A 13,193-nucleotide genomic window follows, 5' to 3' on the forward strand; every position below is an offset into this window, starting at 1 on the left:
ATTGATCTGCTCAACCAAAGGCGCGGGCAGAAAAGTCTTATTGATTGCTGTCGCTGGTCTCAAGAAGAAGCTGTTTTCATCTTGGAGAAGCTGAACATCAGAAGGTTTGGTCTGAAGAGCACAAAGCGACAGGAGTTGATGTTCGCCCGGGAGGCTTTCTATTCACTAGGATTTTCATAGAGTAAAGTAAAAAAAAAAAAAAAAAAAAAAAAAAAAAACCGCACATACCTGCACCAATAATACTACTTCTACAAAACAAGGAGCCGAATAAAAGCAAAAGGGACGTGTTCTTCTTCCCCGTATACGGTAACTGCTGCAGCGTAACATTTCTTCAGAAGTATTTTTAAGTTTTGGTATTGTTTAGGATGCACTGACTGTTGATTTTTTTTACGCCGTTCTGCGTTGAAAGACAGCTCTGACAGACACAAGGCGCAAACGAGGCAACTCGGCGAGAGAAGCGTGAGACTTGCAGCATAGTAATTTATATATATATATATATATATATATATATATATATATATATATATATATATATATATATATATATATATATATACACACACACACACACACACACACACAAAAACAAAACACTTTAAGCATTCCTAAATGAAGGAGTACAGAACATCGGTGAGCAGTGCTAGAGCGCTACATAATTCTAATTTATAGTGCCGTGACAGCTTTTAAGAAGTGAAACTTTGTTACGGAATTTTTACCTAAAGAAACTGTAAACCTGCCTTTTAATGTTATGCAGTACACACTTTTCATAGATTTAGCAATGAAATGCGTGAAGGAAACAGTACAACAAATTGATGAACAAAATTGATGAAAGCAAAAGATAAAACTGCCCAGTGTTTAAATGAACAACGTCTTAATGCCAAGACTGTACTAGCGGTACACTAGAAAAAAGGCAAGTAACATTTTACACAGATGGTATATAGTGGACGCACAATAATAATAATAATAATAATAATAATAATAATAATAATAACAGAGAATATGCTGTGTCTTAAACTACTGGTCGTTTCATTGGTGATACTGAATATATGGCTGCTAAATTCAGTTAAATCAGACCGTGTCAGAAGGTACAACTACAAGCGGGCACTAGCTTTGAGAGCCGATCAAATCCATGCCTCCATGTCGGGTGAGAAGTGCTGGTCGGCTAGCACTTCCTGGCAGAGACGTTCGGTGGCTCAACATCACCCCCTTGGGGCCTATCCGAGAAATCGCGCCGATCCAGGAGTCTACAAAAACAAACCTGTTGCTGGAGAGGTGAGGGGATCCCGCACATTGGAGCTGGAGAAGAATATGAATGCACAGCACCTGCAAAAAGGCACTTCAAAATCTGACGTTAGGAGTGAGAGGAGACACAAAAGTGAAATCCAGAGTTTATACCTTGGGTTTGGGAAGGCAAAAACATCCCCTGAACAGCCAGGTCAACACACTAGTGAAGATAATCACCCCTGTGAAACATCTACAACTGTTCAATCACCTGTCGCTGTTACTGGACCTATTGGGGTGTTGGGGGATCCAAAAGAAAAAATGAATACTGACCCCCTTGCCCACACTGCAAAGCCAGAACAGCACCCTAAATCTCTGTACAGGACTAGAAAGAAAAGACTGCCAAGGAACACAAGATTACTCCATGGCAGGAGGCCCAGAAGTCTAGCAGGGGGATTTGTGGAGGATGAGTTACAGGGCTATCCTAGGAGCAGGGTATTAACCCACAGGGGAAGGCAGACATTGAGACCCACAGATTACTCTGCAGCGAAGGAGGATTATTCAGGAGAGCATGACGAGTCCTTTGTCCCTAGCAGTGAGTATTGGGGCCCAGGTTCTAGTGCAGGGTCCCAGAGGCACCTAACAACCATGTACTTTTCGGGCAAGAAGGAACAAGTGAAAGTCCACCCCGCCTCAGAGTTGGAGTTGCCCCGCTCAGAGTTCACTGTGGAACTGTGGGTGAAGCCAGAGGGAGGCCAGAGAAACCCAGCCATTATAGCAGGTAATACTCCACTCACCAATGGTATATTCCTCTTATCTTCATTTTTACCTGCAGTTAACTCATTCATTCATTTCCTTGACCCTTATGCTCAATAAAGGACAAAATAGACAAGAGCTATTTTTTTTTTTTTTTAGTTTCCAATCAGTTTCCATCTTTTCCATCTTTTAATGCATCTACCTTTTCAAATTTTTAGTCAACAGGTGATAACTTGCTTGTGAACAATAAATGTTAGTTCTTTCTGGGTTTTTTTTCCTCTTGTTGTCTTGCAGGTAGCAGATATATGTCAATTAACACCATTAAACCATTGCATATTACAGTGGAGTACAATATACTTTTTATACTGCAGTTATATGTATATTGGAAACCAGACACGTCTTAAAAGCACAGATAATGTTCGTGTTTCAGAAAGAGTAGCAAAGAATTGTAATGGAAGAAGACGGCTATAGTTCTGTGTCAAAAACAGTTCCGATTGGTAATTTCAACCAGAGAAGAATACTATTTTATGAGGTGCAGATAATAGGAATATGTGGGAGTAGATAATAAGGAAGCCAATAAAGCAAAACCTGATGTCTCTTACTACAGAGACTCTTCTACAAGTGCATGAGATTAACTTTATGCCATGCACATTGTGCCTTGGATAATGTTAAAACACAATCGTTTCACTAAACATACAGCACAGATAGCACCTGTGATTGCATCATTAATGTTTCCTGTTCAGATATAGACCTCAGATATTGGGCTGCATTTTGAAAATTCAAGTTAATTTGAGTTAAACATTTTGTTTAGTTTGAAGTCTGTCATAAAGTATTTCTGCTCTGCTATTAACTAAGTCAGCAACAGTATAGAACAGTTTCATGAAAGAAGACTTTATTTAATTCAGTAGAAAGTAAAAGCCCTATGAATCTGTCCTAAATATTTCTACTCTTCATAAAAAAGAATTTAGAGAATCATATTATCCAGCAGAGCAGACTACCTATCATTTTAAACATATGGCAACAGTTAAGACTGAAATGAGATCAAAATTATCAATTTTTGACTGGCTGTCAGAAGTATTCTGTATTATGACATATTTAAATACCAAATAAGAGTCCATGCATTGTTGAATGCTAAAGTCATGGGCTCCAAAATAACAGTATGGTTTCCATCACCAAATTAAACTGGCACACATTTTGAAGACTTGCACCAATTATGACATGTTTTAATGACTGTGGAGCTTTATAACTTTGTAACTTTCATTTGTATATTGTGCAGACAGAAACCTACTGGCTATTTCAATATAATTGCCCACGTTTTATCTAGGTATTGGGTGTCTATAAATTATGTGCACCTCCAAGATACAGAGAGTTGTAATGTCCTAAATGTCAAGCAGGTGGTGTTGGTGCACATACTTTTTAAGTGTATTTTCTGATAATACCTCAATATTTAGGTTTGGTTTCTGCCAAATGACAACATAAAGAAAGTCGTAAAATACATTTCTTACTCTGGGATGTTTTTCAATACTGACAAAGTCATTAAACTGTGCTTTCTTAACCCAAGCCTGCAAAATATGTGATGTAATTGTAAATGTCACCTAGTTTCACTTAGTGTGACTGTCATGGTAACGGTGACTTCAAAAATAAAGTGACGTAATGCAGTGTGTGAACAAACCCTCTTAATGCCTTTCAAAATATGAAGCATCAATATTGTAAAACACTAAGTAAGTGTATTCACAACCTATATGAACCCCTTATAATGCTATTGGAGTGCCCCCCAGTACGACAAAGTAATTGGTCCTTAATAGGTTAAACCTCTTTGCTGTTTGAAGCTAACAACTGGCAAAAGTAATGCAAGAATTAACATTTGTTTCCGGTGCCCTGTACTGAACTAATTTTTTTTTTGGCTACAGCTTGTGATTGTGAAAAGGGCATTTTTGGCAGATTAGCAAACAGTGTAATTGCTGGTATTAGAAAAAACAGTTGTCAGTTTCAAATCACTCTTAAAAAACAAAGAAAAAATGTGCGCAGCTAACCAAGAGGTAATCTCATCCTAGATTCTTTGCTATGGAAGTGCTGTATAAAAATGAGTGGTTATTGCAACAGCAAGCACAACACTGCCACACAGCCCTGATCAGGGTATCCTCAAAGGAGCAGTGTACATGTCAGACTTGTCTTTGAAAATAACTCATGTAAGAGTTTACCTAGGAGTCTGTGCTCCATGATCTTGTGTATGTGATACAGATATAATATAGAAATGTCATAAAATGTCAGAGCTGATTAGCTAAAAGTCTAACATCTTGATTATTTTATTTTTTAAATATCATTTGATAGTGAGGTATATCAACTTGTGTTGCTTGAAAACATCCCTTGCTCATTTTTCTTTTGAGGCTCCTTCTGTGACGATTTATTCCCCAGCTCCTGCCCATCAATGGAGTTTCCAGGAGTGTTTTTTTTTTTTTAGCTTGAGACATTTACTCGATAAAAATGTCTCATGTAAAATGCCTTTTTTGGTTTATTTTACTCGAGTAAACCAGGCTTTTCACCCGATGTCATGCAAATAAATGGGAAAGGTGGGGGTTGATATGTAAATTAGCTATGTGTAAAGTACTTGAAGTGTAAAGTAGCTGTTTTTGAAAATTACTAGTGAAATTTTGTTAAAATGTGGTTTCCATGTGCAGAGGACTGGTACACGAGTGAATCTAAGCTGCTGTAATAAAGCAAAATATCTTGTGCCTGGTTGGTTAATAATGTGTTTTACTGCTCTTGCTCAAATTGTTTTTCAAATGTCATTAGTGGGGTGTCATATCATTAGTAGTGAATACTGTTTCAACTAAAATTTATCTTATGACTCATTAATTAAAAACGTCTCAGAGGTATAAAATGAAACTGACCAATAGGTATTGCAGATCACCATGGCTGTACATTCAGGCAATACAACATATAGGGGATCAGGTGATGCTGCGCAGTGCGTATACTACCCTGGCTTAGAAACCCTACCCATCTGAACGGCTGACAGCTGCTGAGGAAGTGTTCAACACCGCTCTTGGGCAAATAGGGTTAGTGGGCACTTGAAAGGGAGGTGGCGGATACTGATGAAACGGATTGAAGTTCCCAAAATTGCCACTGCCTGCTGTATCCTGCACAAACTCTTGTCAACAGCAAAGTGAGATGTTCAGGAATCAGTGGCTGTCTGTTAGACAGACGGGGAAGGTTACCAGTGTTGCCAAGTCTCTTGAGAAAAAAAAGTGGTACCGCTTTTCAAATCAAGCCCAAAACCAGCAGACTTTTAAACTGTGAAGGTTACCTCAACTATCAGTTTCAATTGGACAGCAGCGATCTGAAAAGGAGATTCTCTCCTTTCTTTTAAGTTGTGTTGGATTTACTGTTATGTTAAATATTAATGATGCAAACAAATAAAACACAATCAATACATTTGTTTGCAATTTTATTTGGTCAGTTCTGAGAGGGCATCAAAACACCTTGTTGAATGTTGTCACGCTGTTTTGGGCGATCGAGCTGGATCATGACGTCCAGTTCACCAGCTATATTTATTAACTTTGGACATAGCTGGGATCATAAAAAGGATAGGAATTAATTCAGTTAGACATTTAAGCAGCTCACTTACTCTTCGTGTTTAACTTTAGCGTAGTTTTTACAGCAAAAGTATTCTGAAACAGATGCATTAATACTATAACAAGGGCATAACGCATTTCATGGTAAGTGGTTTTATACAGAACTGTAAACCCACAAGAGATATTCAACATGACAGTCCAGACACAGCAAAAAAACAATAATAAAAAAAAGCCGCCCGCATTATCATTAAGGTGAACTACACCACTGCTAACCATAAAACCGCCCATCAGCCACTTACTTTTTGAGAACCTGGGCATGGATTTTCCCGTATTTTTTTCCCTATCCCTTTTTTTTTTGACCACAAACCTGATTTATACAAGTAATTCTCCCAAACGTGCACGCGCATTGCCATTTCATGTGTAAATTGACCTGCATGGATTACAGTTATTCATAATAGCTTTCTACAAAAAAAAAAGAAAAATAATCATTAATTTACATAAGGTAAACTTGTGGTATATAGTGGGCTATTAAGTACTATCTATTTAGTTCCTTCCTTGCTGACATACCCCTATCTAATAGCTTGGAAACAGCTCTCCAACTTTCTCCTATAATTGGTTTAGAATACCATTTTCTGTTTCCTGTATTTTCCAGATCTTTGAGCTACATGTGGTACCTATAATAGTGATGTTCCTTAAAGCAGCAGAATGTTCTCATGAGCCATATTATTTGCCAATGACTTTTCCAGATTACATCAGCATTGTTTTGAAGAAACACATGTTAAGACACTTGAAATATAAATAAACAATTAGACTTACATTCTTAGGGGGAATGTTGGGAATGTAATTTTTAGAGTCCCTTTCTTGAATTAGTATTATTTTATTTGGAAACAAGTAAAGAGTATTTCATCTATAATTAGATGTTTAACAAAACAGCCATACGACACCTTTTCTTGGGATCGTAATGAATTATTTGTGTACCTTGGCAGAACTTGCAACTGCAAGTCTCAGAACCAGGACTGAATGTGCTGCGATATTGGGAAATGTTATTATAAGGTATAGAGAGCCCTGTCAGATATGAAATGTCCTTTCACAAAGGCGATACCAGATTTTAAAAACACTGAAATGTGACAATCAATAGAAAATACTGGAATACAGTCTCCCGCTCAACCTAGGAAGCCTGCCTCTTTTGGAGTAGTGGGAGTTGAAAGGCTGCCTCCCATCACGGCTACTGAGTACAGTTGTAAAATTATAAGATTTGTTACTGGTTTAACTTCTGTGAAACTATTAGTTAATGTTAGGTTAAAGTACAAGCAGTTAAATGAAAGAATGATTTGTTTCTTTCTAGTTTTAAAACATTTGCATTATTATTCTCCTGCAATTGCAGTGCTAGAAATAAAACAAGGCCCATTGTGCTATAATTAGATCTAATTAAATTAAATCTAATTTTGATATTCATTTTGATATTCTTAGGCACACATCTCATAAGTATTAAATCAGTGCTTGGCTGTAATATGTCAGAAAGGCAGGGTTGTTAATCCTTTTACTATTTTAAACACAATTTTAGGCAAATTTATGCCTGAGCGGAAGTAGTTCTATATTGCAGTTCACATTGCACAGGGGCCGTAGGTTGGTGCTGTAGACGACTATGTCTCCAAATGATTGTGAGAGCTCAGGGAATTGATGTTAATGGTATACAAATGTTAGCTGGACAAAAAAAAAAAAAAAAAACTTTTTGGGGATATTTACCCCAATAGAAAGAATGAAAGATAGACTAATTTCACACTTGTAGATGGTAGAATGATTGGTTGTTTGTTCTATGTTTTCACCAGTTATACAGTAAGTTAATCTCAAAGAGCCTGTCTGCCAAATTAATGGCACCATTTCTTCTTCGCCTTCACCTACCATGGTCTGCCTTACCCACAACATTTGTATCAGAAGATTTGTTTTTGTTTTACAATTAATTTCAGAAGTCTTTGAAATGTTTGAAATTCCTTTATTGTGTAGACTTTATTCATAATGGTGAAGAAAAAGATAACACTGGAGCTTCTTTTTGTAACATTGATATTTTTGTTTTCTCTCTTAAGCTAAAGTTCAGTATAGACTTCTGATTGAATTAGTAGAAGAACTGCATCTGTCCTCTTGGAAGTAGTCTGTTTTTCAAAATGACACATACATTTGAGAGATTTAGGTCCAGACTGTCTGAGAAAATGGTACAGACTAATAAACAGTCATTTGAAGAAGCTGATTTTTCAACTAACCTTTACTTGCAGAGCATTGTATAATAAGAAGTTCTCAATTGACACCCGTTGTTTGCTGACATTAGTGGTCTTGTAATTAATTATCAAGTGATGTAACCATTAAGCGTGTTTTTGGCAAGATCTGCGATATGTAACTAGATTCCAAATAATTGCAGTATTTCTCCTCCACTCTGTTGATCGCATGACCTTATCAATTCCCTCAACGTTTCATTCTAGCTAAAAGATAATTGGATTACTTACTGTTTTTCTATTATTGCAACAGGAGCTACTGTGCAGCATCACAATACAAATACAAGTCTGTTTTCCTTTATCAGACACAGTAGTGGTACCAGCATCTCAAGCTTTAAAGAGAGAAGTCTGTACAGCTGCTCTGATTACTGTGGAGGGCACCGATTTGCAGCACTGCATTTCTGTAGATCAAAGAATGTCACAGCTTAGCGTATTATTTTCTTCTTATTTTCCTTCCTTGAGTGAAGGTTTTGACATCAAAGGCTATCACCTTCATTGAAATGAGTGAATGAACTTTCAGGATGTTCCTCGGCTACACTGGTGAGACACTGTAAAGCATTTTCCCATGGTGTTATTTTGGGAAAGGAGGGGGTGGGGTTGGGGGGACTGGGGTGGGGTTTCCTGAACTAGGATTGTCCCAGGCAAGCCAATACATCTGAAAACCTTATGAATATAGTCTATGACGAGCAGCTGTGAATCACTCAGTGCTGGAAGAGGGAATATCTTTATTTATTTTTTGGTCTGCATAGCTTAAAAGAGGTTTACTAGTGTACCCAGTTTTATCTCTTCTGTTATTCAACAGAAAGCTTTTCAATGCCTTTGACAAGAAGTACAGCTGTTTTAGTTTGTCTCCAAATTTATTTTTTTATTATTATTATTATTTAGAACAGTGTGTTGCCTAAAATAATAATTGTGGTCTCTTTAAAAACTACACTACACTTATTGGGGTGGTGTTGTTGTTGTTGCTGTTGTTGTTGTTGTTGTTGTTGTTAATAAACACATTTAAAATTGGGAGGGAACTGGAATGTCTTATCTGAGGATGTCATTTTCAGTGGTCCGTATATGACAGCACCTATAGCTATTATACAGTACAGGTACAGTGTGAAACATTTTTTTAGAAATCTGCTGTCTTACAATATAATATGTAAGTGATTTGAATTTGGCAGCATTATTAAAAAAAAACTACTGTTTAAAATAAAAATGGTATTACTGCATAGAAGTGTTATCTCTCAATTTATATCAATAATTGTATTTTTGAAAAATACTTAAACAAGGATTCTAAGGGAACATGTAAATGTTTTACCTTACAAAGCAGTAACATTACTGTTCTATTTAGTTTCGCAGCAGCAAGGTTAGGTAAGCTTTTAAGTATGAAAATATTAGTGTGAGGTGAGTGATGCCATCTTGCTTATTAGGTTGTCCTTGGAGAGGATATATGAAAGAGCAATAATCTCTTTCAAGTATAGTCCCCACTGTTGTCTTGCATTTAAGTTTATAATTATTGTCCGATGTTCCAAGAATAACTGAATTAAATGTTTTGGCACCTTAAATAATACTAATTTTAACAAAAACTTCAGTTTTACAAATAGTCCATTCTGACTAAAGAATGTTTTTCATTGATAATATCAAATACGTTTTTTTAAGCATCTGAAAAGTTTTTAAAAGAATATTCTACTCTCCCAGGAGCAGCTGTTGATTGATCCTGATGAAATTTGAATTTTATTTTATAGCACTTCCTCATCTGATTCACCTATACTGACACCAAACAATCTTGAGAAAAATCTCCTGTATAGTCCATTTGCTGAACAAAGACATCTGTCACTTTTCCAGTGCTACTGGTTCTGTGCAAATGCTGTAAATCCCCATAAATAAAGAAAACATTTAGCAAGTTATCGTCTCATTTTATAAACTCTACTTTCTCTGTGAATGACGAGAGCAATTTCCCCTATAGTGCAGCTTTCACAGTTCCAAAAATGAATGAGACTCAAGTGTGTATTAATACCCATACAAAAAGCCAAAAATATATACAATAAATAAATAAAAATTAAACATCTTTATTAATAGAATAAGCCATGTACTTCAGGCATAGTTATCAAAAGGGTCTCCACATGGAAACCTCCTCTCTTCATCCCAAAAAAGAGCTGCTGTACCCAACTAACTGTACATGGGAGAAGGTAACATCAAACTAGGCTCAAATTAAAGATGAAAGCTTGCACATTGCTTTTTAAATACGCCTCCCAATTTAGCACACAATCCTAATTCTTGGGTATTACCTATTATGTGAAATATGTCACAAATGTACTCCCAAATGGTATTCATCAAACACAGTTTGTAGCAGCTCTACCTGTGACCTTCTGGCATTTGTGAATAGACTACTTAACTGAGACACCAGAGGCCAATTATAAATCATTAAGTAGGTAAGGTCTCCCTGATGTTAGAACTATCTCCAAAGGGAGAATGAGGGGCTGAGGGGAGGTTTTGATTGTGAGAGGCCTTGGCCTGGTTGTCCAAAAACAAAAAAAAAAAAGCAAAAGGAAAAAAAAAAAGAAAGCTTGCAAACCTGTCTCCAGGGAGAGTCTTTGTGGAGAATGGATTCCAAAATAACAACCATGACATCATCCCTCCTGGCCCTGTCCACCTGGAGAGAGATGATTGCTTATCCAGACTCCCAGCAGAATCTCACCTTGTGGCTGAGATCTACGAAATTGCACTTTTCTCACTTGTCTTTTATTTGACACATCCAGGAAACAAAATCCTACAGTAAACCTAACAGCAACTATTGTAAAAACAACAGCTCCAAAATTATCATAGTCAAACCAGTGGCAGTACTGAACCCATACTGACTATGCTGAATACATCCATTAAGTATGTGGTACATACTGGATGTATTGTTCATATTAGAGAGAGACAGTGTGGTCCATTGGTTAGAGCAGGAACTATATATATATATATATATATATATATATATATATATATATATAATATATATATATATATGCTAATTGCTTAATGACCCCATTACACTGTATTTCAGGGATTTTCGACAACTGCTCCCACTCGCTGAGTGACAAGGGCTGGTCAGTGGGCATCCAGTCGGTGGAGCCTTCCAGCAGGAAAGATGCCCGCTTCTTCTTCACCATCCGCACTGACCGCTCCAGCAAAGCCACCACAGTCATTGGGCACAAGCGGTACCGTGCCAACACCTGGACACACCTGGTGGCTAGCTACAATGGCCAGCAGATGACTCTGTATGTGGATGGTGCCAAGGTTGGTGAGAGTTCTGGCCAATCGGGCGACCTCTACAGCCCTTTCATGAGTGCCTGCCGGACATTGCTTCTGGGGGGCGACCAGTCAGATCTCGGACACAACTTTCGTGGACACCTTGGAGGGATTCTTCTCTGGTCAGTGCCTCGACCCCAGAATGAACTGTCTGGTGGCTACTACGAAGCAAGGGATGATGAACCCTTTCTGGTCCTCAAGGCCGATTTTTCGAAAGCTGAAGAGCAATGGATGTCATACAAAGATGGTAACCGTCCCGTTTTAGAAGCCATTTCATATCCAGGAACGGAGTTTGTGTCCCCCTTCCTTCCTCCACCATGTGGGCTTACAGTCTGCGACAATACAGACATCATCCTGAGCTACAACAGCCACTGGTCACTCAGAACTGAAAAACATATCCGTTACAGAGTGGTTAACATCTGTGAGGATGATGGATCTAATCCTACTGTGTCACCAGAGCAAATTGCCCACCAGCATCAGGCCCTCAACCAAGCTTTCAGACTGTACAACATAACCTGGGAACTCACAGTGCACCAGGTGCACAATTCCACCCTCTGGCAACGCATCATCCTGGGCAATTGCGAGACCAGCAAGATTGGAAATGACCACTGCGATCCTGAGTGTGACCACCCATTGACCGGCTATGATGGGGGAGATTGCCGCTATCAAGGTCGCTGTTACACCTGGAAGAGGAGGGACGGCATTTGCAACATGGAGTGCAATAACATGCTGAATGATTTTGATGATGGTGACTGCTGTGACCCGGAGGTGACCAATGTCATGAAAACATGCTTTGATCCTGAATCGCCACACAGGTAAGAACTTCACAATGAGTAGTGGTCAGTCAATGTCTGCATAGAGGAGTTAACTTTTCTTCTCACACATTGTGCAAATACCTTGAAAAATTTACATGGCACCTTCCAGATTTGCCCCAATGCACTCAACTACAGGATTTCAGTTGAAACCATAAAATAAACCATCTATGAATGGATTATAGAATTGAAGATTCTATTGAAGAAGGGTGGAGCTAAAGCGTGCAAGTACTAATAAGAGCCAAAACTCAATTAGCAGGTGATTAAAGGATTTAACAGCAGGGGTGATGTGTTCCAAATTGGTTTTTTCTGTAATCACTTTTGCTTTTTTTTATTTTATGTTTTTTTTTTTTTTTTCAGTTTTAAAAAATTTAGGTCATGCACATAATTTGACATTCACAACAAAACAAACCTGTATTTTTTCTGTTAAATGTATTGCATCTCACTGACATCCTGAAGAGTAGGCACATTAACTAGACACTCTACTTCCAGTTCAAATCAAGAAGGTAAAGAAGTGGCCATTTTTCCAGAGTGTTGGTGGCGCACAAAAATATTTCCATCAATAAAAGTGTAGAGTTGCTTGTATGGGATATTGTGGGAGACATTCAGTGCATAGATGATGTGAATTAAGCCAACTAAATAAGTTGTGAGTTTGACTACAGCACCCACAATACAATATGCCCAATATTAATAAAACGTTCATGTTTCAGTTCCACTCTAGAGGTCTGTAAGTAATGAGGAATCAGAGATGCAGTAGTTTGTTCTTCCAATACACATCTATGGTAACCTGGTAGACACTCAAGCCTTTGCCATCAGAGCTTGGCTCCATAGCCAGCTTCTGCCCATTAAAAAAGTGCCCATTAGTTTTTTTTTTGTTTTTTTTTAAGTAAGTCAGTGCACCGTGTTCTGTATCTGTTCTCAAAGAATTCCCGCTGAGATGAATTGGGCCCCAGTGATACATTTGGATAGGAGTCCGAAAACACTTGGCCGCACCACCGTTGTTTTGTTCAGGGCTGCCTTGTATGAATCTTTTAAAGACTACAACAGCAGCTCCAGAGCCAGGCAATCCAGGGGAAGGATTGGGGATGGAGATGAATGCCAAAATGGAGGTATTCATTCTTGGCATTAAACTTACAAAGATGCACTTTTTCTTTTTTACAGGGCCATGATAAGGTTCAGTATAAGTCCTAATAATCAACTCAATACTTACAGGCTTCTTAGTGGAGTCTCATTGAATTTCAGTTGACCCACTATCTTATTAAGTTGTGGCGGTGGTGGTAATAAGG

The 13,193-nt window shown here is 37.9% G+C and overlaps 1 protein-coding gene across 1 annotated transcript in view; it reads left to right on the forward strand.

The window, feature by feature from the left end:
• Window positions 1–536: 536 nt before the first annotated feature.
• pappa2 (pappalysin 2) overlaps window positions 537–13,193 on the forward strand; it is a 78,632-nt gene continuing 65,975 nt past the window's right edge. Inside the window, exons 1-2 of the mRNA XM_041269637.1 lie at window positions 537–2,002; window positions 10,851–11,910. Of these exons, the coding sequence (XP_041125571.1) occupies window positions 931–2,002; window positions 10,851–11,910 (2,132 nt within the window). The 5' untranslated portion in view covers window positions 537–930. The remainder of the gene's footprint in view (window positions 2,003–10,850; window positions 11,911–13,193) is intronic.

This window comes from Polyodon spathula, chromosome 14 (assembly GCF_017654505.1).
Source record: "Polyodon spathula isolate WHYD16114869_AA chromosome 14, ASM1765450v1, whole genome shotgun sequence".
Lineage (NCBI taxonomy): Eukaryota > Metazoa > Chordata > Actinopteri > Acipenseriformes > Polyodontidae > Polyodon > Polyodon spathula.